The sequence below is a fragment of the Aythya marila genome (genome assembly GCF_965140915.1).
Source record: "Aythya marila genome assembly, chromosome: W".
NCBI classification, from domain to species: Eukaryota; Metazoa; Chordata; class Aves; order Anseriformes; family Anatidae; genus Aythya; species Aythya marila.
The window spans coordinates 18,863,048-18,888,491 of NC_139081.1; the positions used below are offsets into that span (position 1 = coordinate 18,863,048).

The 25,444-nt window shown below is 47.6% G+C and overlaps 1 protein-coding gene across 1 annotated transcript in view; it reads right to left on the minus strand.

Moving 5' to 3' along the window:
* Window positions 1-25,444, minus strand: part of LOC309889527 (E3 ubiquitin-protein ligase RNF38-like) — a gene marked incomplete at both ends in the record, with an annotated part of 174,573 nt that overhangs the window by 118,335 nt on the left and 30,794 nt on the right. The window contains one exon of the mRNA XM_082782374.1: window positions 4,603-4,673. Within this exon, the coding sequence (XP_082638500.1) occupies window positions 4,603-4,673 (71 nt within the window). The remainder of the gene's footprint in view (window positions 1-4,602; window positions 4,674-25,444) is intronic.

Sequence of the window (25,444 nt, forward strand, 5' to 3'; positions counted from 1 at the left end):
TCGGTCTTCAAGAAAGGCAGGAAGGAGGATCCGAGAAACTACAGGCCAGTCTCACCTCTGTCCCTGGAAAGGTATTGGAGCAGCTTGTTCTGGATGCCATCTCCAAGCAATTGGAAAAGAAAGTTATGAGGAGTACTCATCATGGATTCACCAAGGGGAAGTCGTGCTCGACCAACCTCGTTGACTTCTATGATGGCATCACCAGCTGGGTAGATGGGGGGAGAGCAGTGGATGTCATCTACCTTAACTTTAGCAAGGCTTTGATACTGTCTGCCATGACATCCTTCTAGCAAAGCTGAGAAAGTGTGGGATAGAGGAGTGGACAGCAAGGTGGGCTGAGAAATCCAGTTGGAGGCAGGTCACTAGTAGTGTTCCCCAGGGCTCAGTACTGGGGCCAGTCCTCTTTAATATCTTTATCGATGATCTGGATGAGGGCATCGAATGCACCCTCAGTAAGTTCGCAGATGACACCATGTTAGGTGCGTGCATCAATCTGCTCAAGGGTAGGAAGGCTCTGCAGGAGGATCTGGATAGGCTGGATGGATGGGCTGAGGCCAACTGTATGAAGTTCAACAAGGCCAAGTGCCGGGTCCTGCACCTGGGGCACAACAACCCCAAGCAGAGATACAGGCTGGGAGATGAGTGGTTGGAAAGCTGCCTGGCAGAGAAGGACATGGGAGTATTGGTTGATAGTTGGCTCAATATGAGCCAGCAGTGTGCTCAGGTGGCCAAGAAGGCCAACGGCATCCTGGCTTGTATAAGAAGCAGTGTGGCCAGCAGGTCTAGGGAAGTGATTGCCCCCCTGTACTCGGCTCTGGTGAGGCCGCACCTCGAGTACTGTGTTCAGTTTTCGGCCCCTTGCTACAGGAAGGACATGGAGGTGCTTGAGCGAGTCCAGAGAAGGGCGACGAAGCTGGTGAGGGGTCTGGAGAACAAGTCCTACGAGGAGCGGCTGAGGGAGCTGGGCTTGTTCAGCCTGGAGAAGAGGAGGCTCAGGGGAGACCTTTCTGCTCTCTACAGATACCTTAAAGGAGGCTGTAGCAAGGTGGGGGTTGGTCTGTTCTCCCACGTGCCTGGTGACAGGATGAGGGGGAATGGGCTAAAGTTGAGCCAGGGGAGTTTTAGGTTAGATGTTAGGAAGAACTTCTTTACTGAAAGGGTTGTTAAGCATTGGAATGGGCTGCCAGGGAAGTGGTTGAGTTACCATCCCTGGATGTCTTTAAAAGACGTTTCGATGTAGAGCTTAGCGATATGGTTTAGTGGAGGACTTGTTAGTGTTAGGTTAGAGGTTGGACTCGATGTTCTTGATGTCTCTTCCAACCCAGACAATTCTGTGATTCTGTGATTCTGTGAGAACTGGCTGACTGGCCGAGCTCAGAGGGTGGTAATCGGCGGAGCAGAGTCTGGCTGGAGGCCTGTGACTAGCGGTGTTCCCCAGGGGTCGGTGCTGGGTCCGGTCTTATTCAACATCTTCATCAATGACCTTGATGAGGGAATAGTGTCTGTCCTCAGCAAGTACGCCAATGACACAAAGCTGGGAGGAGTGGCTGATGCCAGAAGGCTGTGCTGCCATTCAGCGAGACCTGGACCGGCTGGAGAGAAGGGCAGGAAGAAACAAAATGAGATTTAATAAGATCCAGTGTAGAGTCCTGCAGCTGGGAAGGAACAACTGCATGTATCAGTACAGGCTGGGGGACGACCTGCTGAAGAGGAGCTCTGAGGAGAAGGACCTGGGTGTCCTGGTGGACGACAGGTTGACCATGAGCCAGCACTGTGCCCTTGTGACCAAAAGGGCTAATGGGATCCTGGCATGCATTAAAAGGAGCGTGGCCAGCAGGTCAAGGGAAGTGATCCTCCCCCTCTACTCTGCCCTTGTCAGGCCTCACCTGGAGTTCTGTGTCCAGTTCTGGGCTCCCCGGTACAAGAAAGATGGGGATCTCCTGGAAAGAGTCCAGTGGAAGGCCACAAAGATGATACGGGGCCTGGAGCATCTTCCTTATGAAGAAAGGCTGAGAGACCTGGGCCTGTTCAGCCTTGAGAAGAGAAGACTGAGAGGGGATCTCCTCAGTGTATATAAATATCTGAGGGGTGGGGGACAGAAGGATGTAGCCAACCTCTTCTCAGTGGTTTATGGGGATAGGACAAGGGGCAATGGCTGCAAGTTAGAGCACAGGAAGTTCAACACTGACATGCGAAAGAACTTCTTCACGTTGAGGGTGACAGAGTACTGGAACAGGCTGCCCAGGGAGGTTGTGGAGTCTCCTTCTCTGGAGATATTCAAGGCCTGTCTGGACGCCTACCTGGGCAACCTGCTCTAGGGAACCTGCTTTGGCAGGGGGGTTGGACCCAATGATCTTTCGAAGTCCCTTCCAACCCCTACAGTTCTGTGATTCTGTGATTCTGGAATTCTGTGATTCTGTGATATTTTTATTATTTGATAAGACAATAGTTAAGATGCTTAACGAGCACAGTTGTATAACCTGGGATCAGACTGCTAAGAAAGAGCTGGGAAAAGCTTTGGTGCAGGGGCTATCCCCTTCACTCAGGAGCTGCATTTAAGTTGGACCTTGGACCTTGTCCTTACCTGATCTACACTGTAGGTATATTATGTACGTTTGTACCTGGCCGTGTACCTTTTTGATCCTGTCCTTGCCTTGCTGACTTGATTTCCTAGCTTGACCTTAGACCTGCCTCATCACTATGGGCTTGCCTATCATTGGATTGTAGCTGTCCCTGGTCACTGCCACTAGACCTGCTCTGCTCTCCTTGTTCAGATGCTGTGAGACTGCACCCTTTTTGATGAATCCACTACCATATCTGCCTTGCTGTTACCCTCAGCACCCTGTTTGCATGCTCTTATTGAACAGTCATTCCTTTAATTCAATGGGAAGTTTTACATATTTTTTACCAAGTTAAAGTTAGCATATTTGTTCAATATTTTATTTGTGAGATGACTTGTAAGACCTTAAACCTGGGACATACTCCCAAATTATGGAAAAAGTCATTCTGAAAAGGAACTTGGCTTTAGAATGAGATGAAAATGCTACAAACAAACTGATTCTTAAGTTACCCCACCAATTCAAAATACAAGTATTTTTGTGGTTATCAGAGCCCTGATAGGCAGCTAGCATTCTGACTTCTAAGAAAGATTAATTAAATTTGACTAATACATGCCGTCGTGGTTTAACCCGGCCGGCAGTTAAACACCACACAGCCGTTCGCTCACCCTCCCCCCTCCCTCTCTGGGATGAGGGAGAGAAACGGGAAAGTGAAGCCCGTGAGTTGAGATAAAGACAGTTGATTAAGACAGCAAAATAATAATAACAATAATAACAGTAATAACAATAATAACAATAATCATACAATGATGATAATAGTACTACTACTAATAATGTGTACAAACAAGTGATGCACAATGCAATTGCTCACCACCCGCTGACCGATGCCCAGACTAACCCCGAGCAGTCCGGCCCCCTCCCCCCGGCTAGCCACCCCTATATATTGTTTAGCATGACGTCAGATGGTATGGAATACCCCTTTGGCTAGTTTGGGTCACCTGTCCTGGGTCTGTCCCCTCCCAGCTCTTGCTGCACCGCAATCCTGCCCATTGGCAGGACAGAGCAAGAAGCTGAGACATCCTTGGCTTGGTGTAAGCGCTGCTCTGCAACAATTAAAACATCGGAGTGTTATCAGAATTTTTCTCATCCTAAGCCAAAACATAGCATTCTACCAGCTACTAGGAAGAAAATTAACTCTGTCCTAACTGAAACCAGGATACATGCCCTTTCCCAGGGTCTAGGCAACAAGAAAGCTTATTATACAGCATCAAACTTGAAAATAATGTAATGTATGTTACATATTGGACGAATGTTAAGCAATTTGCATTATTAATGAGAGGTACTTTTACAGAAAAAAAAAAGAACAGAAACATGAAAGTAAGTCCTGACAATAATTCAACCTGAAAACTTTTCCCTTCTGTATTCCATACATATATTGTTGATTCAAGCCTCACCAAACACTTAACAACAATTCCAATGCATATCTCCAGAGACTGAAAGCAATCCAGTGTTTGAGCATGATCCCTTGCTAAAAGGTTAGGGAAAAAACTTGCATGGTGCTAGAAAGTATAATATTTTAAAGATATAGTAATGAACAATAGGTTCCTGTCTGTAAAACCTGGAGTTCCCATCTCCAAATATAGAAAGAAAAGCCATTGCAAAAAAACTCTCTGCATTGTTAAATATCTCAAACCCCAGAAGTCACAAATTATGGTAGTAAAACATGTTACTGTGTCTAACGTATTAACAATGACATTACTACTCTTTGTAACCTGTGAGAGTCAGTATGGTAAGCCACAAATACTTAGAATATCAAGGGAATGCAAACAAGAAGAAAAATATGCTACAAGACAAAGGTCTCTTTAATCAGCTAAAATATTGTCTTGACTACAGTACATATACTTCTTAAAAGACCAATGAGATTTCAAAGTGTGACACAAAGTTAGCTACTGGGCCTGGAAAACAAACAGTAGTCGAATTAAAAAAAAAAAAAGTGATTCATTAAAAGATGCACCTTTAAATGGAACATTTATGCAAACCTCACCTTGTCACTGTCATTGCTGCAAATGTAATCTTGATGGATTGACTGGCACTGAAAGGAAGGGCCAATGCTACCTACAAGAGAAGCAGGGGGAAAAGGAATAAAATGGCATTAAAATAAAAAAAAAAAAAAAACAATTCCTATGAACACTAAAAATAAATATAGACAACTGTTGCAGACAGAAACAATTTTTACACACCAAACGTCAGACAGCTTGTATTTAATCCTGACAATAAACATCAGAGAGACATTTTTCAATGTGCCAGCAATAACTTCACCCAGATTTTTTTAGATGTTTAAAGAGAACAAAATTAGCACGGGTTCATCAAGCCAAAATGAAAATATTTAGTAAGATACATATCACAGAATCACAGAATTTCTAGGTTGGAAGAGACCTCAAGATCATCGAGTCCAACCTCTGACCTAACACTAACCAGTCCTCCACTAAACCATATCACTAAACTCTACATCTAAACGTCTTTTAAAGACCTCCAGGGATGGTGACTCAGTCACTTCCCTGGGCAGCCCGTTCCAATGTCTAACAACCCTTTCAGTAAAGAAGTTCTTCCTAAGATCCAACCTAAAGCACCCCTGGCTCAACTTTAGCCCATTCCCCCTCGTCCTGTCACCAGGCACGTGGGAGAACAGACCAACCCCCACCTCGCTACAGCCTCCTTTAGAGAGCAGAAAGGTCTCCCCTGAGCCTCCTCTTCTCCAGGCTGAACAAGCCCAGCTCCCTCAGCCGCTCCTCGTAGGACTTGTTCTCCAGACCCCTCACCAGCTTCGTCGCCCTTCTCTGGACTCGCTCAAGCACCTCCATGTCCTTCCTGTAGCAAGGGGCCGAAAACTGAACACAGTACTCGAGGTGCGGCCTCACCAGAGCCGAGTACAGGGGGGCAATCACTTCCCTAGACCTGCTGGCCACACTGCTTCTTATACAAGCCAGGATGCCGTTGGCCTTCTTGGCCACCTGAGCACACTGCTGGCTCATATTCAGCCAACTATCAACCAATACTCCCATGTCCTTCTCTGCCAGGCAGCTTTCCAACCACTCATCTCCCAGCCTGTATCTCTGCTTGGGGTTGTTGTGCCCCAGGTGCAGGACCCGGCACTTGGCCTTGTTGAACTTCATACAGTTGGCCTCAGCCCATAGGTCCAGCCTATCCAGATCCTCCTGCAGAGCCTTCCTACCCTTGAGCAGATCGACACATGCACCTAACATGGTGTCATCTGCGAACTTACTGAGGGTGCATTCGATGCCCTCATCCAGATCATTCATAAAGATATTAAAGAGTACTGGCCCCAGTACTGAGCCCTGGGGGACGCCACTAGTGACTTGCCTCCAACTGGATTTGACTCCATTCACCATGACTCTTCGTGCCTGGCTATCCAGCCAGTTTCTAACCCAACGAAGCGTGCGCCAGTCCAAGCCATGAGCAGCCAGTTTCTTCAGGAGAATGCTGTGGGAAACGGTGTCAGAAGCCTTGCTGAAGTCAAGGTAGACCACATCCACAGCCTTTCCCTCATCCACCCAGCGCGTCACTTTGTCATAGAAGGAGATCAGGTTCGTCAAGCAGGACCTGCCTTTCCTAAAGCCATGCTGACTGGGCCTGATCGCCTGGTTGCCCTGCAAGTGCTGCGTGATGACACTCAAGATGATCTGCTCCATGAGCTTCCCTGGCACTGAGGTCAAACTGACAGGCCTATAGTTCCTATGCTAGGGCCGCATGATGAAACGTGACCTTCTGTCTTACAAACCCTTGTATAACCACAAGTCCAAGAGAAACAAAGTGGTTAGTGTATATATAGTTCTTGTATCTTGCAAAAGAATGGTCTAGCAGTTCGTGTCAATAGAGGGTTTGAAGGGTAAACCTTGAGACTTGGGTCTGGGAGATAAGAGAACAGGGGGGAGTTTTCTGAGATAAATGCTGACTATTGCACGAGACACAAATTTCTGACATCCGGCCCAGAGACTACTAAATAAGGAGAGGGGGAAGCTGAAGAATGACCGAAGGACAAAGCCTGGGAGGAAGACTACGAGCCTTCAGTACGAGCAGAGGGACCACCAGAGACTGATACGCATGCGTCCGCGGGAGGGTTCGGATCCCAGGAAACTAATTATAATAACCCTGCCTTTTCCAAAAGTGGTGATGAATATGTATTAGCCTAGGAGCATAAAAACCAGCCGCCTGATGTAACTTGTGTGCGTCTTGGTGGAGCAGAGACTCCTGGCGCACCCAGAGTTGTTTGCTTGCCTCTATTCATTTAATAAATTGTAAACTTTAATTACAATCCTATATGGGACTCAGTCATTTATTACAAGTGGGGGCTCATCCGGGATGGCTTTGGTTTCTGAATTCTGATTTGATCTAGGAGAGACGCCCCACCATTTGGTGGCTCCTGTTCAAGTCAAGTCGGGACTAACTCCATCTTGAACCTGCATAAAGGCAAGCAAACATCTTATTTTTTGCACTCAGCACTCAGACAAACAACTGCAAGAAAACAACCCCACCTGCAAGAAAGCAACCCCCTTGTGATTAGCAGTCTGTCCTGGTTTCAGTTAGAACAGAGTTAATTTTATTCCTAGTAGCTGGTAGAATGCTGTTTTGGCTTAGGATGAGAAGAGTGCTTATAACACCCCGATGTTTTAATTGCTGCAGAGTGTCATGGTTCCGCTCGAGTGGGCAGCCGAGCTCGACCACAGCCGCTCTCTCACTCCCCCTCCTCAAAGAGGAATGGGAAGAAAATATGTGAAAAGGGCTCAAAGGTTGAGATAAGAACGAGAAGATCACTCAGAAATTATTGTAACAGGCAAAACAGACTCGGCATAGGGAGATAGTAAGATTTACTGCTTATTGCTAAAAAGCTAGAGAAGTGAGAAACAAAGGAAAGAAACCAAAAGCACCTTCCCCGTCCATCCACCCTCTTCCATCTCCTCCCCCCGAGCGGTGCAGGGGAACAGGGGAATGGGGGTTATGGTCAGTCTACAGTGCTTCTTCTCTGCCGCTCCTTCTCGGTCACTCTCGTCCCCTGTGCTGTGGGGTCCCACCCACGGGATGCAGTCCTTGATGAACTGATCTGGCATGGGCTTCCCAAAGGCAGCAGCTCTTCCAGAACTGCTCCAGATATGGGTCCGTACCATGGGGTCCATCCCTCGGGAGAAAACTGCTCCAACCTGGGTCCCCCACAGGCAGCAGCTCCTGCCAGGTCACCTGCTCCTGCGTGGGCTCCTCTCCACGGGCTACAGGTCCGGCCCGGAATCTGCTCCGGCAGGGGTCTTCCACAGGCGGCAGCCTCCGTCGGTGCAGGGCCACCTGCTCCACCGTGGTCCCCTCCACGGGCTGCAGCATGGAACCCTGCTCCACCGTGGTACTCCATGGGCTGCAGGGTGACATCCTGCTTCACCATGGTCCTCACCACAGGCCGCAGGGGACTTCTGCTCCGGAGCCTGGAGCACCTCTTCCCCTCCTTCTACACTGACCTTGGCGCCTGCAAGGCCGTTCCTCACTCCTCTCGCTCTCCCAGCTGCTGTGTGGTGCAGCGTTTTTTTCCCTGTCTTAAATCTGCTCTCACAGAGGCGCAAAACAACATCGCTTATTGGCTCAACTCTGGAAAACAGTGGGGCCCTTCCCAAACATGGGGCAGCTTCTAGATCTTTCTCACAGAAACCACCTCTATGGCCCCCTGCTACCAAAACCTTGCCACGTAAACCCACTACACAGAGCAGTGCTTATACTAAGCCAAGGACGTCTCAGCTTCTTGCTCTGTCCTGCCAATGGGCAGGATTGCGGTGCAGCAAGAGCTGGGAGGGGACAGACCCAGGACAGGTGACCCAAACTAGCCAAAGGGGTATTCCATACCATCTGACGTCATGCTAAACAATAGATAGGGGTGGCTAGCTGGGGGAGGGGGGTCCGACTGCTCGGGGTTAGGCTGGGCATTGGTCAGCAGGTGGTGAGCAATTGCATTGTGCATCACTTGTTAGTACACATTAGTAGTAGTAGTACTATTATCACCATTGTATTATTATTATTATTGTTATTGTTGTTGTTGTTATTATTATTATTATTATTATTATTATTATTATTATTATTTTCCTGTCTTAATAAACTGTCTTTATCTCAACTCACGGGCTTCACTTTCCGTTTCTCTCCCCCATTCCAGAGAGGGAGGGGGGAGGGTGAGCGAACGGCTGTGTGGTGTTTAGCTGCTGGCCGGGTTAAACCACGACAGTCTTTTTGGTGCCCAACGTGGGGCCCGAAAGGTTGAGATAACGGCAGATCTGACCAGAGTGTGTTAAACTAAAATTGGTATAAGTATTAGACCTGCTTAATAGTCACTTGTCATAATGTTCATCGCTTTAATCTCAAGTCTGCTGCGCCTGTTTTCCAAATTGAGTATTATAGCACGTTATTTTCCGTATGTGCTCTCTGTCATGTTGTTTATCCTTTCCGGGCCCTGGTTTCAGATCATTATGTTACTGAGTGTTGTAACAGTGGCTTATGAGATGATGAAATATCTGGTCATGACTCTAACTTGTTATTTGTACTCAGTAACATCGTCGACTCTATACTTTGGAAACCGTATCTCGGAAACTATTAGCAATTATACATGTTGCCTTTTTTCATTAGGGAGTCAATCTGTGGAGGGGAAAGGGGAAGATATTTTTTCTTACTCGATCACTCTCCCTTTCTCCTTCACCAGCCTCTTATCCTCCGAGCTTGTTACAATAGCTCTCCAAGATATTGAATATCCTTGGGATACTCAGACCAGCATAGTCTTGTTGTTCTGCCTCCTGAATGCACTTCAGATTCTGCTTAAAGTTAAACAACTACTTAGGAAGCTCATCCGGAGATCTGCTGGGAGGCAGTATAGCTGTGGGTGGCAGGGAGTATGGGAGGATATGGGTAGGCATCTAGAGCAGTGGGCACCCCCAGTGTTTTGGAAATTCACCCCTGAACAACTGCAAAATCCTCAAAAACTGGCAGAATGCTTGAAAAAAAAGGTGTCATGACTCTGGCAGTTCCAAAGTGACACAAATCATTGTAATATGCTGGGGCCTGGCTCATGCCTATCGAGCTGCAATTGATACTACTATCACCTTAGTGACAGACCCTGCAGCCACTCCGAGTCCTGTGACAGATCCAACGGCCACTGCGACCCCTACGGTGGACTCTGCAGCCGCTCCAGTCCCAGTTCCTGCAGCCACTCCAGTTCCAGTTCCTGCAGCTGCTCCAGCTCCTGCAGCTGCTCCAGTTCCAGCTCCAGCAGCTGCTTCAGCTCCAGTTCCTGCAGCTGCTCCATTTCCAGCTCCTGCAGCCACTCCAGCTCCTGTGTCTGGGTCAGAGAAACGAGCTGTAGCAGTGCAAGTTGCCCCTGCAGAGGGTATTCCAACCCCTGTGGCAGACCCTGTAACGGGGTCAGAGAAACGAGCTGTAGCAGTGCAAGTTGCCCCTGTAGAGAAGGTGAAAAAATGGTATGGAGATTCAGGTCATTTAGAACGCAGAGAGTCTTCTGCCAAATCTAGGTATAGAGACGACGACGATGCTGGGCCATCAGGGATTCAGGAGGAGGAAGATGAGGATGTCGAAAAATCAACAGTAACTACCTGAAACCTATACGAGCGTGAGCTACGAGATGTGCGAAAAGATGTTGGTCGCTGTATAGGTGAGCAGCTTGTCACCTGGCTGCTCCGGTGCTGGGACTCTGGAGCCAATTGTGTCGAATTAGATGGCAGGGAAGCCAGATGACTGGGATCCCTTGCTAGAGATGCAGGCATTGACAAAGCAATTGCAGATGGAGCACAATCTCACAGCCTCTGGAGGCGTCTCCTGTCAGCTGTGAGGGAAAGGTATCCCTTCAAGGAAGAACTTGTATGTCAACCAGGCAAGTGGACCACTATGGAGAAGGGATTCTCTGAAAAGTTTGCTGCTCCAACTTCCAGCAGACAGTCCTTCAAACACAGAAACAAAGAAGATTCTGACCAGGATTAGGGAGGCCCTGCCTCCAGCCAGGGGGACGAAAGGGACAATCAAGTTTATTGGACTGTGTGGATTCGATGGCCTGGCACGTCAGATGCACAGAAGTATAAGGCTTTAGTAGACACCGGTGCACAATGTACTTTAATGCCATCGAGCTATAAAGGGCCAGAGCCCATCTATATTTATGGAGTGACAGGGGGATCTCAGCAGTTGACTGTATTGGAGGCTGAAGTGAGTCTGACTGGGAATGAGTGGGAAAAGCACCGCATTGTAACTGGCCCAGATGCTCCATGTATCCTTGGCATAGACTATCTTAGAAGAGGATATTGCAAGGACCCAAAAGGGTTCCGGTGGGCTTTTGGTATAGCTGCCTTAGAGACAGTGGGCATTAAACAATTATCTACCTTGCCTGGTCTCTCAGAGGACCCTTCTGTTGTGGGGTTGCTGAGGGTCGAAGAACAGCAAGTGCCAATCGCTACCACAACTGTGCACCGGCGGCAATATCGCACTAACCGAGACTCCCTGATTCCCATCCATAAGCTAATTCGTCAATTGGAGAGCTAAGGAGTGATCAGCAAGCCTCATTCACCTTTCAATAGTCCCATATGGCCATTGTGAAAGTCTAATGGCGAGTGGAGACTAATAGTGGACTATCGTGGCCTGAACAAAGTCACGCCACCACTGAGTGCTGCAGTGCCGGACATGCTGGAACTCCAGTACAAACTTGAATCGAAGGCAGCCAAGTGGTACGCCACAATTGATATCGCTAATGCATTTTTCTCCATCCCTCTAGCAGCAGAGTGCACGCCACAATTTGCTTTCACTTGGAGGGGAGTGCAATATACTTGGAATCGGCTGCCTCAGGGGTGGAAACACAGCCCTACCATTTGCCATGGACTGATCCAATCTGCACTGGAGCAGGGGGAAGCTCCTGAACACCTGCAGTACATCGATGACATTATTGTCACTATGAACACTATCCTGGGCCTTGAAAAGCAAGTCCTATGGCGACATGGCACCCCAGAAAGAATAGAGTCAGACCATGGAACTCATTTCTGAAACAACCTTATAGACACTTGGGCCAAAGAGCATGGTATTGAGTGGGTGTATCACATCCCCTGTCATGCACCAGCCTCCGGGAAAGTTGAACGATACAATGGACTGTTAAAGACTACATTGAAAGCAATGGGTGCTGGGACATTCAAAAATTGGGATACACATTTGGCAAAGGCCACCTGGTTAGTCAATACTAGGGGATCTGCCAACCGAGCTGGACCTGCCCAATCAAACATGTTACGTACTGTAGAAGGGGATAAAGTTCCTGTAGTGCATGTAAGAAATATGCTGGGTAAAACAGTCTGGGCTACTCCTGCCTCAGTAAAAGGCAAACCCATTCGTCGAATGGCTTTTGCTCAGGGACCTGGATACACTTGGTGGGTGATGCAAAAGAACGGAGAGGTCCGGTGTGTACCTCAAGGGGATTTAATACTGGGTGAGAATAGCCCATGAATTGAATTGTACCATGTTAATTGCTATATAATACTGTCTGTTATCACTACCATGACTACTATATACCCTAGATGAAAATGGTGACTAATTAGAATGTATGGGAAAGAGTGTAACCTGAGCATGACATAAATGGTATGGAATAAGGGGTGGATAGATGTCCTGGTTTCAGTTAGAACAGAGTTAATTTTCTTCCTAGTAGCTGGTAGAATGCTATGTTTTGGCTTAGGATGAGAAGAGTGCTGATAACACCCCGATGTTTTAATTGTTGCAGAGCAGCGCTTATACTAAGCCAAGGACATCTCAGCTTCTTGCTCTGTCCCGCCAATGGGCAGGCTGGGGGTGCAGCAAGAGCTGGGAGGGGAAAGACCCAGGAAAGGTGACCCAAACTAGCCAAAAGGGTATTCCATACCATCTGACGTCATGCTAAACAATATATAGGGGTGGCTAGCTGGGGGAGGGGGGCCGGACTGCTCGGGGTTAGGCTGGGCATCGGTCAGCGGGTGGTGAACAATTGCATTGTGCATCACTTGTTTGTACACATTATTAGTAGTAGTACTATTATCATCATTGTATTATTATTAATATTGTTATTATTGTTATTATTATATTCCTGTCTCAATTAAACTGTCTTTATCTCAACTCACGGGCTTCACTTTCCGTTTATCTCCCCCATCCCAGAGGGGGGAGGGTGAGCGAACGGCTGTGTGGTGTTTAGCTGCCAGCTGGGTTAAACCACAACACAGTCACGTAGATCCCATCCTTGAAGCCAGGTTCTGGCAACAATATTTTTCTAAATTCCTCAATTGGGCGATGTGGGAACACTGTCATGGGAATTTCTCATAGTCATCCTGGCAGCTTGGTTTGCTCAGCTGCAGCAAGTCATGGCCTCCTTGCTGTTTCAAAAATCACTCAACATTTCCCCCTTTTTCTTTTTGAGCAAACCAAGCCCGATGTAACAGTTTTGCAAGTAACCTTTTAACCATATTTATTACAATACAACACGCAATGATGATTAACACCACAGCAAACAGAATCCTTAATCCCTCTTTGATTAATCCCAGTAACCATCTATGCATCGTTCCAAACAAATCTGTGAGCCATTGATCGAAAGGATTGATATCATATTGAATCTTTCTCATGTGCTCTTTCAGGAAAGTAGTGGATTTGTGAATTGACTCATTATGATCAGAAAGGTTCAAACAGCACATTCCCTCAAAGTGTGATCGTTCCGCCATCACTTGGCCCGTGGGAGAATATGGAACACCTGTGATATGCTTTACTCCCCACATTTTCATAAATTTTCTAACACTTTTGCTGACATATGCTGGACCATTGTCCATCTTGATCTGCTGTGGCACTCTCATAATGGCAACACACACCATCGGATGCCTACACACAAGGTGTGCTTTTTCTCCCCCCTGCACCTTTGCCCATATGAATCTTGAAAAAGTATCAATACTCACACGCACGTATCTTTTAGTACCAAATTCCATCACATGCGTTACATCCATTTGCCATACCTCAAGTGCCTTAACACCCCGTGGACTAATTCCCAAACCTAACCCTGGTCCATGATGACTACAGGAAGGGCACGCTCTTACTATTCCTTTCGCCTCTGTCCAAGTAAATCCAAGCATTCTCCGAAGACCCTTTGCATTCTGATGGAGCATTTCGTGCAACACTCGCGCATGTGCAAAATCACTCTCAGGCCTCTTTGTGACTATACTCACCAACTTGTCTGCTTGTGAATTACCTTCTGCTAACCCAATCGAGAACTGATGACTACGTATATGGATAACACAGTAAGGTGCAGTTCTCCCCTGAATGGCATCTCGCAGCTGCAGAAATAATCTGTCCCTCTTAGTGTGCCGTATCAAGGCATCCTCTATCCGTTTTACCACATTGACAAAATACAGAGAGCCTGAGACAATATTAATCGGCTCATACATCCAGCACTGACAAGCCCAAACAACTGCAGACAATGCCAATGTTTGTAATGAATCCCCTGTCTCCCCCGGAATTATGTATTTCTCCCAACTTCTGTTCTCGTACCACACACACACAGCCTTCCTACTTGCTGCACCTGCATCAGTGTATACAGTGCGACCCACCACTGGTCGGGACAAAAGCCGTGGTACTACCTGCCATTTATATGATCTTATATCTTGCCAGAGGGGCCCCTTTGGAGTTCGGGAATGTACCAATCCCGGATAATCTAACACAGCTTCTTGTACTGGCATGGATTGCTGTAAACACCATTCCAAATGATCCTGAGTAGATCTTGGCAGATCTCCTGGTTCCTGCCCGCTGATCTCAATACTCCGAGAGCAACCCTCACGTACTAACTCTGTGATAGCTTCTGCACGTGTTTGAACACTCGTTTTTGGCTGAATCGGTAGGAAAATCCATTCCAGAACACCAAAATGCTGCCCTATCATTCCACCCTTGCCATCATCTGTGTCACTTATACTACTCCTATTACCCATGGTGTTAGCGTCAGTGGCATCCTCCTGATACCGTTTCTGTCTTTGTCGCCCCGTACTCTCCCCCTTTTCTTTTTGCCACTGACCAAGCACTGCAAATGGATGAGACACATGATTGCTAATTAGGAAGGAGAGTGCAACTTGTGCTACACTTCTGCAAGCAGTACCAGCTGCAACCTTAGAAGCTATTTGTGAAAGAACTTGCTGGTGGTCATTTGGTAGTGTAATCTGCGGCTCAGCACTCCTACACTGCAATAAAGGTAGTAATGTAGCTAAGTCGTCATTAGTAATCCGTACAATGTGGCGACCCCACTGAATATTATCCAGGAACATTTGTACATTTATCAAATTATGTAACACCGTAGTTATATCACCTTTCTGTGGATGAATAGTAGAGTCTGATATTTTCCATCCCAAGTATAGCCATGGCTGTTTCTGTTGAACCTTCTCTGGGGCTATCTTCAACCCTTTTGCTTCCAAAGTATCCTGAATAAAGTTTAAATCAGAATCCTGGAAGCATTCTGGCCTACCAAACCGAATGTTATCCATATAATGGTAAATGATTACGTCACACCATGCTGTCCGAATTGGTTGTAATGCCCAGACCACACATAATTGACATAATGTAGGGGAGTTCTTCATCCCCTGTGGAAGCACTAGCCATTCATAGCACTTTTCTAGGGCCTGTTTGTTAATGGAGGGTACCGTAAAAGCAAATCTCTGGCAGTCCTGTGCCACCACATCTGGTTGCCTGGACTGATCAGCTCTCTGTACCCTTTCCAACATGTCCTCTACCGGTGCGGTTCTCTGCAATGTAACTAAGATGTTTTGAGTTTTTGGGTTTGCATTATCAAATGAAAGCATTTTAAACACACTGCTTTTAGACTCCGGTGTTAGATCAGGATGATCAGGAATTGCTGCCCACAACCAATCGATAAATTTAGCATATGGTTCCGCAGGGGCCTGTTGTACAGATGCGAATGGAGGTGCTTTCTTTTCCCCTGGGAGACTAAGAAGAGCCCTCAGTGCGAGCTGTGCAGCTGTTTGGTGAATAATTGCAGGGAACTGCAACTGAATCTGGGTATTGAGATAAGGACCTGTCCCCATTAACATCTCTGCAGTAATCCCATACAGAGGGTCCCCCGGTTGACGCAGTTGACTCGCTTCCCCCTGTGCTAACTGCAACCATTCCCTTTCAAACAATAACAATTGGGAAGGAGTTAACAATAAGCGTGCCAAGTTTCGACAGTCAAGTGGAAACATTAGTTCTGCCTGGAAAATCCATTGAATTATCTGTCGAGCCGCCTGGGATTGTAAACCGTAGCCCATAACCGTTTTTCGAGCTTGTTGTAAAAGCTTGCAATCATGCGGCTGCCACAGCCCAGTGCCTTGCACAGGGTCGATAATAATAGGGCAGGCCAAGGATGTAGCATGCCAATGCCCTTCTATGATGGCATCATGTATGACGTCGGAGCACCTGTCCCTCCTTGGTGCCGACCGTGGTGTAGCGACGGACAATGAGGGAGTCAGCTCCGGTGGGGCAGACGAGAGAGGAAGCTCCTCCGAATCTGTAATTTTTAAGTTCTCCAATTTCACTAGCAGTTCTTGGAACAACTCCTCCAGCGAAGGTCGATTTTCGCAAGCTGCTGCTGCACCTCTCATTGGCGAAGCATCCCGAGTGGATTTATTGCTGCCTGGCAGCGGCACAGATGCTGGCAGCACAGCTTTATCAAGATTTTCCGGCGCGGGGGGTGGGGAGGGCAGCCCCCACTCCCCATCAGCACTCTGCTCCGATAGGCCCTTAGTTATTTCTGCCGCTGATTGCTTTATTGGAGAGGTCATACCCCGAACTGGGGCGGGTGCAGGAACGGACGAAAAAGTTCGTGTCAGCCGCGTTCCTGAGGTCTCAGGTTTTGTACTCGGCGTTCTGTCAGTCCCAGACAGTACTGACAAAGCTTGTGCCGCTGCCATAGCCAGCTGCCGTTTGGTTTTCATACCGCACAGCACACTAATCACTGTGTGCCACGTCCCACTTACAACTTTATCTAGCTGTCCACTTGAGACGGCTTTATCCCATAAGCGATCTGCTACGTGCCGCTACTCAACTGGGCTAAACATTAGAGGGATTCCCTTCAGAAACCCTCCTTCTGAGCCCAGTGCACCAAGGATTTGATCTTTTTTACATTGGAAGATACACCTGTCTTAGAGAGAATACTAGAGAGAAGCTGGATAGCTGCTTCCTCCTCCGTGGTTACGTCAGACGAGCCGCAGGGTCGTGATCTCCACCCCTCTGCTATTTGAGAACTCGCCACACGTTGGCGGTCGTCTGCTGTTTCCACTAACGCCTCCGATCTCCCGTAGACAGTCGAGCCCGGATGTCCCACGTCTCACCGCAATATGTCACTTTTCCGATCTCTGTATCTATCTCCGCGTCTCACCGCGATCTCTCTATATCTCCGCTTCTCACCGCGATCTCTCCGTTCGGGGCTGTGCTCGGAGTCTCTCAGTGTCTCTCAGGTCTCTTAGGTGTCTCAGCATCTCTCAGGTCTGTCAGCGTCTCTCAGGTCTCTCAGCGTCCATCAGGTCTCTCAGCGTCTCTCAGCGTCTCTCATCGTCTGCGGGTCTCAGCCTGTTCAGGTGCCATGTGTTGCAGGAAGAACAGCCAAAAACATGACAGACACTAGTATGGTCAGATCATGCTCCCTCTTTATTACCCGAATAGCCTGACTTTTATAGCAAACTTAACAGGGGCGGATAGTGTCTCACACAAGATTATTGGTCAAAAGCACTCAGACAAACAACTGCAAGAAAACAACCCCACCTGCAAGAAAACAACCCCCTTGTGATTAGCAGTCACGTAGATCCCGTCCTTGAAGCCAGCTGCTGTCAACAATATTTTTCTAAATTCCTCAATCAGGCGATGTGGGACCACTGTCATGGGAACTTCTCATAGTTGCCCTGGTAGCTTGGTTTGTTTGCTCAGCTGCAGCAAGTCATGGCCTCCTTGCTGTTTCAAAAATCCCTCAACAGGGTGGGATTCGGTTGCCTGTGTAAGAGTGTGACTGAGACGGAACTTAGTAACATTATTACTATTATTTTGGTCTATGTGGTAAGGATGACATAAGAATACATGCAAAAAGCTTGAAAACTTCACTGTTAATTCAAACATCAGTCATTATTTAGCTTCTTATTGTTTCTGTTATTATGTACAGGTGAACAAGTGCTCAGAATACCGGAAATAGCAGAAGGGTTTTTCAACGTTGGGTACAGTAATTTCTGTCAAGATTAGATTGACAGACACCCAAATAATTATTGGTTGTTTGGCCAGTACAAAGTGAAAGTAGTAGCCTCCATTTAATTCTTAGATAAGATCCATGCACGTTGTAAAACCCACTAAAACAAACCCCTGCCACCTGTGGCAAATTCTATGGAATTTAAGCTATAAATGTGATATGAGGAAGAAATTATAGTTACAGTCCTGGTGTAGCTGGTTATCAGGGCTGTGCTTATGTGTTTATCCAGTGAACCTATCATCAGTTCCCTTTGGTGGTCCAGGAGCTCAAGATAGTCTCTTCTATGTGAGACAATGGACAGACTTGAGACAAGGAGATTGATAACTCCCGGCACCTTCACAGAAAAGCATTTGACTAATTGTTACACAACCTCTGCCACTGGGAATTTCAGATAGTCCAGGAGATTCCATCAAGCAGCCTCTGCTATGCATAGCCCAATTGATAGGCACTACTTGTATGCTTCAATATGTTCATTAATATCCTGAGTGGAGAATCTGGAAGTCCCAGTGACTCCCCCGGGCAGCTCCTGTTGTAAAATTGTATATATATAAGTGTCCTGGTTTCAGCTAGGATAGAGTTCATTTTCCTCCTAGTAGCTGGTAGAGTGCTATGTTTTGGATTAGGATGAGAAGAGTGTTGATAATACACTGATGTTTTAATTGTTGTAGAGCAGTGCTTACACTAAGCCAAGGACTTTTCAGCTTCTCGCTCTGTTCCGCCAGCAGGCAGGCTAGGGATGTAGCAGGAGCTGGGAGGGGACAGACTCAGGACAGCTGACGCAAACTGCCCAAAGGGGATATTCCATACCATCTGACGTCATGCTAAACAGTATATAGGGGTGGCTAGCCAGGGTGGGGGGACCGGCTGCTCAGGGATAGGCTGGGCATTGGTCAGCGGGTGGTGAGCAATTGCATTGTGCATCACTTGTTTCGTAAACATTAGTAGTAGTAGTACTATTATCATTATTTATTTTTTTTTCTGTCTTAATAAACTGTCTTTATCTCAACTCACAGGCTTCACTTTCCCGTTTCTCTCCCCCATCCCAGAGAGGGAGGGGGGAGGGTGAGTGAACAGCTGTGTGGTGCTTAGCTGCTGTCCGGGTTAAACCACAACAATAAGATACTTGCAAATAGTTGGTAGAAACTGTTCCTGCACATGCAGAAATGGTCATGTAGGACAGTCTTTTTTGCACATAGGTAAAAGGAGATAATAAAAGGAGATAGTAAAAGGAGATAATCAATAGCTCATGCATGCACCGGAGCAGTCACATAGGTAGAGGAGTGTAGTGGGTTTACGTGGCAAGGTTTTGGTAGCGGGGGGCCGAAAAACTCCAGAAGCTGCCCCATGTTAGATAAGGGCCCCACTGCTGGCCAGAGCTGAGCCAATAAGCGAAGTTGTTTGCACCTCTGTTAGAGCATACTTAATAAAGGGAAAAAAAAAAAAAAAAAAAAACACAAACAAACAAACAAAAAACAACTGGGGAACAGCTGCTGGGAGAGAGAGAGGAGTGAGAAACAGCATTGCAGACACCAAGGTCAGCGAAGAAGGAGTGGGAGGAGGCGCTCCAGGCGCAGGAGCTGAAGTCCCCCTGCAGCCTGTGGAGAGGACTATGATGGAGCAGGTTATCCCCCTGCAGCCCATGCTGTACCACAGTGGAGCAGGGTTCCACACTGCAGCCTGTGGAGGAGACCACAGTGGAGCAGGTGGGTCTGACCTGAAGGAGGCTGCAGCCTGTGGAGGACCCCCAGCTGGAGCAGATTCCGGGCCGGATCTGTAGCCCATGGAGAGGAGCCCATGCAGGAGCAGGTGACCTGGCAGGAGCTGCTGCCCGTGGGGGAGCCAGGTTGGAGCAGTGTGCTCCTGAGGGATGGACCCCATGGTACGGACCCATTTCTGGAGCAGTTCTTGAAGAGCTGCTGCCTTTGGGAAGCCCACGCCGGATCAGTTCATCAAGGACTGCATCCCGTGGGTGGGACCCCACAGCACAGGGGACGAGAGTGACTGTGAAGGAGCAGCAGAGAGAAAGTGCTATAGACTGACCATAACCCCCATTCCCACGTTCCCCTGCGCCGCTTGGGGGGGAGGAGGTGGAAGAGGGTGGATGGGGGGGGGGGAAGGTGTTTTTGGTTTCTTTCCTTTGTTTCTCACTTCTCTAGTTTGTTAGTTATAGGCAATAAATCTTACTATCTCCCTACTCTGTGTCTGTTTGCCCATCACGATAATTGTTGAGTGATCTCCCCATCCTTATCTCAACCCTTGAGCCCTTTGCATTCTATTTTCTCCCCTTTCCCTTTGAGGAGGGGGAGCGAGAGAGTAGTTATGGTGGACCTTGGCTGCCCACCCAAGTAAAACCACCACAAGAGCCATCTGGATTATAAGAATTCAGTAGAAAAATTGTTCAGGGGCACTCATCTGATCCAGCTGAAGACATCATTACAAGGAGCTTTACAGTGGAGGTTCATGTTCCATCCAAACAGCAGTCAACGAGATTTGATTCATGTGGTGGGTTAGCCTTGGACAGCAGCCAGGTGCCAACCAGCTGCTTTCTCATGCTTCCTCCACAGGACAGGATGAAAAAGCTCATGGGTCAATATAAAGACAGGAAGATTGCTTAGCAATTACTATCAGGGGCATAACAGACTCAAATGGGGGAAAATTAACTTATTTTATTGACAATTAAAAGAGTAGTAGTGAGAAGAAGTGAGGGTAGTGAGGAAAAAAAAAAGACAAAATTAAAATACCTCACTCCACTCTTTTCTCAGGCTCAACTTCACTCCTTCATTCCAGAGTCCTCTATCTACCCTGCCCCCCCCCCCCCCCCCCAAGCAGCACTGGTGGAATGGTGTGTTATGGTCAGTACATAACAGTTCCTCTCTGCAGCTCCTTCTGCCTCACACTTTTCCCATTCCAGCATGGGTCTTTTCAGAGGCTGCAGTCCTTCAGGAAAATCTGCTCCAGCGTGGGTTCTCCACAGGCTACAATGTGAACTGAATACTTGCTCCAGCATGGTTTCTTCCAAAGACTGAAGGGGAATACCTGCTCTGGTGCCTGGGGCACCTTTTTCCCCTCCTTCCTCTCAGACACTGGTGTTGACACTGCTGTTTTGCACTCCTGTTTTTCTATCCTCCTCTGCCTGTTCGGTGTTTTTCCCCTTTCTTAAACATGTTTTCACAGAGGTGCAACCAACTTCTCTGATTGTCTCAGCTTTGACCAGTGGTGGTTTCATTGCAGAGGCAGATGGAACAGGCTGTGACCAGCACAGGGCATCCCCTTGCCTCTTCTCATAGATTACCTCCTCTCATTCTCATAGTCATCCTTGCCACATCCATCCCATATAATTTCATGTGAACATTTTCCTATGCAAAATAGCCCAATAAATTAGCTGTTGTTTTTTGTTTGTTTGTATGATTGTTTGTTTGTTTTAAAGAAGCACTCTGTTCATGAATGTTTGTGCAACACATCCTTATAGTTAAGACTGATTAGTATGGATCACAGCAAACAGAGGCAGCCAACAGATGCAACAGCTTCATAGAATCATAGAATATTCTAAGTTGGAAGGGACCCATAAGGATCATCAAGTCCAACTCCTTGTTTGTGCAGCAGTTTCTGGGCTCTGCTTCTTTGATCTCTTCTTGAGATTTCCTTGAACTTCTGAGAACTTTGTCTGGCATCTGGAAACTCCTGGGAGTCCTCAGAGCAATGAGTGTGCCTGCACCCTTGTTCTGCACCCAAGGGTGGGGTGGTAACAGAGAGAGAGACTCTGTAGGGTTCAAGAAAGGCACAATGACAAAGGGTGTAATAAAATATCTGCTTTAATAATACAGAAAGAGAAGAGAAATATAGATAACAAGTAAATCTTGCATCCACAGAATCACAGAATCAGAGTAGAAGAGACCTCCAAGATCACCTAGTCCAACCTCTGACCTAACACTAACAAGTCCTCCACTAAACCATATCGCTAAGCTCTACATCGAAACGTCTTTTAAAGACCTCCAGGGGACGGTGACAGCCACTTCCCTGGGCAGCCCATTCCAATGCTTAACAACCCTTTCGCTAAAGAAGTTCTTCCTAACATCCAACCTAAACCTCGCCTGGCGCAACTTTAGCCCATTCCCCCTCGTCCTGTCACCAGGCACATGGGAGAATAGACCAACCCCCACCTTGCTACAGCCTCCTTTAAGGTACCTATAGAGAGCAGAAAGGTCTCCCCTGAGCCTCCTCTTCTCCAGGCTGAACAAGCCCAGCTCCCTCAGCCGCTCCTCGTAGGACTTGTTCTCCAGACCCCTCACCAGCTTCGTCGCCCTTCTCTGGACTCGCTCGAGCACCTCCATGTCCTTCTTGTAGCAAGGGGCCCAATACTGAACACAGTACTCGAGGTGCGGCCTCACCAGAGCCGAGTACAGGGGGACAATCACTTCCCTAGTCCTGATGGCCCTTCCCTGCCAGGCAGCTTTCTAACGACTCATCTCCCAGCCTGTAGCGCTGCTTGGGGTTGTTGCGCCCCAGGTGCAGGACCCGGCACTTGGCCTTGTTGAACTTCATACAGTTGGCCTCAGCCCATCCATCCAGCCTATCCAGATCCTCCTGCAGAGCCTTCCTACCCTTGAGCAGATCGATGCACGCACCTAACTTGGTGTCGTCTGCGAACTTACTGAGGGTGCTTTCGATCCCCTCATCCAGATCATCGATAAAGATATTGATGAGAACTGGCCCTAATACTGAGCCCTGGGGGACTCCACTAGTGACCGGCCTCCAGCCGGATTTAACTCCATTCATCACAACTCTTTGCGCCCGGCTATCCAGCCAGTTTTTAACCCAACGAAGAGTACGCCAGTCCAAGCCATGAGCAGCCAGTTTCTTCAGGAGAATGCTGTGGGAAACGGTGTCAGAAGCCTTACTGAAATCAAGGTAGACCACATCCACAGCCTTTCCCTCGTCCACTAAGCACGTCACTTTGTCATAGAAGGAGATCAGGTTCGTCAAGCAGGACCTGCCTTTCCTAAAGCCATGCTGACTGGGCCCAAACGCCTGGTTGCCCTGCAAGTGCCGCGTGATGACACTCAAGATAATCTGTTCCATGAGCTTCCCTGGCACTGAAGTCAGACTAACAGGCCCATAGTTTCCTGGGTCTACCCTCCTGTCCTTCTTGTAGATGGGCGTCACATTTGCTAGCCGCCAGTCGACTGGGACCTCCCCTGATAGCCAGGACTGCTGATAAATGATGGAAAGCGGCTTGGCCAGCTCTTCTGCCAGTTCTCTGAGCACCCTCGGGTGGATCCCATCTGGCCCCATTGACTTGCTGTAGCAGGTCGCCAACCATTTCCTCGTGGATTATGAAGGCCACATTCTGCTCCCCATCCCCTTCCACCAGCTCAGGGGACTGCGTATCTAGAGAGCAACTGGTCTTACCGCTAAAGACTGAGGCAAAGAAGGCATTAAGCACCTCAGCCTTTTCCTCATCTCTCGTCACTAAGTTTCCCCCTGCATCTAGTAAAGGATGGAGATTCTCCTTAGTCCTCCTTTTCATGTTAATGTATTTATAAAAACATTTTCTGTTATCTTTAGCAGCAGTAGCCAGATTGAGCTCCAGATGAGCTTTGGCCTTTCTAATTTTGTCCCTGCACAGCCTTACAACATCCTTATGGTCCTCCTGAGTGGCCCGCCCTCTTTTCCAAAGGTCATAAACCCTCTTTTTTTTTTTTTTCCTAAGCTCTAGCCACAACTCTCTGTTCATCCAGGCCGGTCTTCTTCCGCACCTGAAAAAAAATACCTGAATCCCTTGTGGAAAAACATATGTGCAATTTTTCTTGTGTATAGATAATGGTTGAAATATCTGCAATGCCCACTTATCATGCATCAACTGTAGTGTAAGTACAATGCAACATACAAATAATAATGACTGGAAGCTGGCAAATGTTGTACCAATTTTCAAGAATTTTCTCCACCAGTGCAGAGTAGAGCGGGACAATCACTTCTTAAGGTGACGTTCTTCCACTTTTCGGTTTCTTCCCCATACCACTGGGGAGAGGGGGAGTGAGTGAACTGCTGTGCTATGTTTAGGTGTCTACCAGGTTAAATGACAACGGTTCTTTTCTTGTGGTTTAACCCAACAGACAGCTAAGCACCACAAAGCTCACTCCCCACCCCAGTGCCACTTTCCCTGTTCATCAATATCTAAAGCTAGCTGGATGGTCTTCACTTCTGCAAATTGGATCGACTGACCTTCTCCTTCAGCAGTTTCTGTGACTTGTTGTGTAGGACTCCACACAGGAGCCTTCCACCTCCGATGCTTTCCCAAAATAGGGCAGGACCCATCAGTGAACAGGGCATATTACTTCTCATTTTCTGGTAGTTAATTATACAGCGGGGCCTCTGAAAGCACACTTCACCCACTTCTCTGGGGATAATCCAAAATACCCACCCTCTGGCCCATCCATGTTCACTTCCAAGATTCCTGGGTGACTGGGGTCTCCTACTGGAGCACATTGTGTGATCAATGTGACCCACTTCCTCCCCTAAAATTAAACCCTGTGGAACCCCACTGGTGACTGGCCACCAGCCCGATGTAACCCCAATTACTATAACCCTTTGAGCTCGACCCATCAGCCAATTGTTCAACTATTGTATTATGTATTCGTCTAGCTCTATACTGGACATTTTGTCCAGAAGGATACTGTGAGAAACAGTATGGAAAGCTTTGCTGAAATCCAAAAAGATCACATCAACTGGCTTCCCTTGGTCAACCAGGTGGATAATCTTGTCATAAAAGGAAATCATGTTTGTTAAACAGGACTTTCCCCTCATGAACTCGTGCTGGCTATGATCAATGATCACATTGTCCTTCAAGAGTTTTTCCCAGGATAATCTTCCCCATAATTTTACCAGGCACTGACGTGAGACTGACAGGCCTGTAATTACCAGGGTCTGTCTGACTCTTACTGTAATACTGCTGATATAGCATATAACAACCATAATAGTGATGTCATTCAGTGTTATATAGCAAATAACATCATCCAGTTGAAAACATAGGCTATTCTCACCCAACATCAAATCCCCTTGAGGTACATATATCAGACTTCCCCATCCTCCTGCATTACCCAGCAAGTGAAACCTGGCCAGTCCATGATCACTTACAAGATTCCTGGGCATCTGGGGTTTCCTATTGGAGCCCATTTTGTGATCAGTGCAGTCCACTTCCTCCACGTAGCATCAGTTGCACGATGTGTAAAGGGGACCCTTTGAACATCAAGCCCAGCACCGGCTGTTAGGGTGCCAAGAGGAGCTGTGCTTCAGTACCAGCCACGTCCAAAGCAGCATGAAACTCTTCCTATGCTGCCAATATCTCTTTTTCGGTTGGAATATAGCGGGCCTCAGATCCTCTGTATCCCCGACTCCAAAACCCTAGGGGTCAACCTCGAGTTTCCCCAGGCTCTTTCTGCCAGAGGCTCCAGGTGGGGCCATTCTCCCCGGCTGGGCTGCAGTGTAGAGCACATTCTTTACATCTGGTCCTGTTCAGACTGGCCCAAGGGCTACTGCATGAACTATTTCCTGCTTAATTTGTTCAAAGGCTTGTCGTTGC